Source organism: Priapulus caudatus, unplaced genomic scaffold (assembly GCF_000485595.1).
Source record: "Priapulus caudatus unplaced genomic scaffold, Priapulus_caudatus-5.0.1 Scaffold823, whole genome shotgun sequence".
Lineage (NCBI taxonomy): Eukaryota > Metazoa > Priapulida > Priapulimorpha > Priapulimorphida > Priapulidae > Priapulus > Priapulus caudatus.
The window spans coordinates 39,738-42,958 of record NW_014577884.1 but is presented as its reverse complement, the minus strand read 5'-3'; the positions used below and the strand labels follow the sequence as shown (position 1 = coordinate 42,958).

Sequence of the window (3,221 nt, the reverse complement as noted above, 5' to 3'; positions counted from 1 at the left end):
TATACACTCGCGACTGCTGCTAGAGCTAGCTGTGTTGTCTGTCACATCTGCTGATGCAGTGACTGTGTGGTCATGCCAAGAGCTGCAATGTCGTCTGCAATAATTATTTCTGTTATAGTGCCCTTACGTAATGGATCGTGAGACCATTACTTGAATGGTAGGAGAGAAATGCGCGCTATTGTTTTGTGAAGGGACAGGAGGCCTGTGCTATTGTTTTGTGAAAGAGTAGGAGAACTGTGCTATTGTTTTGTGAACGATCAAGAGACATGTGCTATTGTTTTGTGAAGGAACAGAAGGCCTGTGCTATTGTTTTGTGAAAGAGCAGGAGACCTGTGCTATTGTTTTGTGAACGAGAGGGAGACATGTGCTATTGTTTTGTGAATTGAAAGCAGATCTTTGCTATTGTCTTGCAAACAGCGTTCCGTTATCATCAAGCGGCCGAGTAGCCACTGGTCAAGCGGTCGCTTTACACCTGAGCACAGCACATAGGTGAACGCCGCCGGCCCCTCTCTCACCTGTCCGGCCCAGGTGACCGGCAGGTAAGTAATGTTGACCGGTGCTGCTGCGCGGAGTTAGCCGAATAGGGAGGGTACAGCGGAGAGGTATATGCATTCCTCTCTCTCTCTCTCTCGCCCCGGGCCGCAGAAACAGGTTGTCACCGTGGCTGCATGGGCGGCAGCAGGGGCTTGGTGGGTCGCCGTAGCCGCTAGAGCGTGAGAGCAGCAGCAGCAGCAGCAGTAGCAGTGCGCCTCCACACACGCGCGCCCACCGTTGCCGTGCCGACACTGTTACCTACGTCTTGTGCCGAGCGGGCGGGCAGAGAGTGTGCAGCGTGTGCACTTGAACTCTCGAAGTTATCACACACACACACACACACGTATATATCTATATGCGCACGTACACGCACACACATACACGCTGTTCCGCGCAGGGTGCTTGTGGTTTAGGCGGTGCAAAGGTGCGATGCGATGACACTGTGATTGTACTATAGCAAGCACGTCTGGTCACCGACGTCTCAGCTTCTCACACGCCTGGATAATATCTGCGTCTGCGTGCGTGCGTGACTGCGAAGGATACCTCGCCGTGTTAATTAACGCAGAGAAGAGGAAGCCGCGAGCGACCCCCGGGGAGGAACCCGCGGCGGAGAGATAGCGGGGCGTGATTCGAGGAGGTGCTCGTGAGCCGTGAGCGCGAGGCAGGCGTGAGCGTGAACCGTGAGCCGTGTGATATATACACTGCAGTGGGTCGTGCGAGAGCTGTCTCCCTCGTGAGGGAGAGTGAGAAAGCGGAAGAGAGAGAGAGAGAGAGAGAGAGACAGAGAGAGATGTCACTGCTGGGAATAACGCTACTGTGGTGCTAATAACAGGCGCATAACGGTCTTCAATAAGGAAAGTGCGAGACATCATGGATTACTGGATACAGACTGAGACTGCCGCCTCGAAGCGGTTCGAGATGCGAAGGGAGGAACATAAAGGTATTTGTTGTCACCACCCTTCGTGTGAGCTCTAGAACTAGAGCCCTTCGCTCTGCCACAGGCCTGCACTCTATAGTTCTAGACCTACCTTCATGTGTGATGGGAAGTGAAATTTGAGACTTTAAGCCCTTTATATCCTTTATAGAGAAGGGAGGTCTGCGTGAAACCACCGAGGCACGGTTGTGGGGGAGTGTTCGATGTCTGTCTGTTTGTTTGTTTTTATGGCTGTTTGTGCTTTCGTTTTTTTGCGTGTTTGATCATAGAGTGAGCTTCCGGCGGCATCGAGGTGCAAATTTCGTATCAGATTAAATCGGTTGTTAGCTCCTAGAGGGAGCTACACTCGTAACCTGTTGTCGCTGCGATGGCGGTTGTTGCCTGGGCGACGAGGTAGCGACAGCTCGGGCACGTGTGGAATGCAGGGAGGATGGACACGGAGTTACCCGAGTACGTGTCCTGCTGGTTTAAGATCTGTGACAACGGTCCGTCACGTAATCGTAGATTCGTGCTCTCACACGCCCCTCTCTCTTTCTCTCTGTCTCTTTCTCCTCTCCTCTTTCTCTGGTTCTCTCTCTCTTTCTCTCTCTCTCTCTCTCTCTCTCTCTCTCTCTCTCCCCCCTTCTCGCTCGCCATCCCTTTCCCCCTCTCTCTGTCCGTCTATCTGTCTGTCTCTTTCTCTTTCGCTCTCTCGCCTATTTATATATATTAAATATAAATATATATATATATATAATATATATGTGTGTGTGTGTGGGGTGTGTGTGTGGTTGTGTGGGGTTGTGGGTGTGTCCTGTGCGGCGAGAAACGACGCGGTATGTGTGAGTGTGGAGAGAGCTGTGTGGTAGAAATCGTGTGTGGTATGGGTGTGTTGTGGCTGCGTGCGTGCTGTGCGTGCGTGCGTGGACGAAGAGTCAGGACGTGCGTGGAGGAGGAGAGGAGGAAAAGAGGAGAAGAGAGAGAGACGAGAGAGGGAGAGAGAGCGAGACGAGAGAAGAGAGGAGAGAGAGAGAGAGAGAGTAGAGAGAGAGAGAGAGAGAGAGGAGAAATGAGAGACGAGAGAGAGAGAGAGAGAAGAGAGAGCAGAGAGAGGAGAGAGAGAGGAAGAGAAACAGAGAAGAGAGAGAGAGGAGAGAGGAAGAGAGCGAAGGAGAAAGGAGCGGGAGAGAATGCGAGAGCGGAGAGAGGGAGAGGATAGTGTGAGAGATCGAGGAAGAGATGATGTAGTATAATCGGGATAGATATGGTAACTCAATGTGATTACAGTCGGCATGATGAGTAGGAGAATCGAGCGCCTGAGGGATATATTAGTATTGTGCGGGAAGGCGCAATTACGGCTAGAGCCAGTTTATGTAATGATTCACAACACAGTGTCAAACTCAGGGAGGATGACTGAGGGCCGGCGACCGGAGATGATGAGCGGTGAAGGTGAGAGCTCGTCTCGCTCTGCTGATGAGAGAGGAGAGTCGATGAGAGAGCGCAGAGAGATGAGAGAGAGAGGACAGAGAGAAGAAAGTAGAAGAGAGTGCGTGGAGATGGAGATAGAGGGGTGAAGTGGAAGAGAGAGGGGGAGTGAATTAATGGAATGTAATCAGTAACTCTGTGGAGTTCACGCTGTGCGTATTCTATGGTGCCATTCGGCTGGAGCTGGAAGGTAGGGGGAGGGGAGATGGAGGTGATGGAAAGAAAGAGAGGGGAGAAGAAGAGAAGGGAAAAGGATTATGGGCGATTCAAGGCTCTCGAACTTACCTTT

The 3,221-nt window shown here is 51.8% G+C and overlaps 1 protein-coding gene across 1 annotated transcript in view; it reads left to right on the top strand.

Annotated features, from left to right (window-relative positions):
- Nucleotides 1–754: 754 nt before the first annotated feature.
- The window catches only part of LOC106813778 (plectin-like), a 39,928-nt gene continuing 37,461 nt past the window's right edge, over nucleotides 755–3,221 (top strand). The window contains exon 1 of the mRNA XM_014817998.1: nucleotides 755–1,474. Within this exon, the coding sequence (XP_014673484.1) occupies nucleotides 1,405–1,474 (70 nt within the window). The 5' untranslated portion in view covers nucleotides 755–1,404. The remainder of the gene's footprint in view (nucleotides 1,475–3,221) is intronic.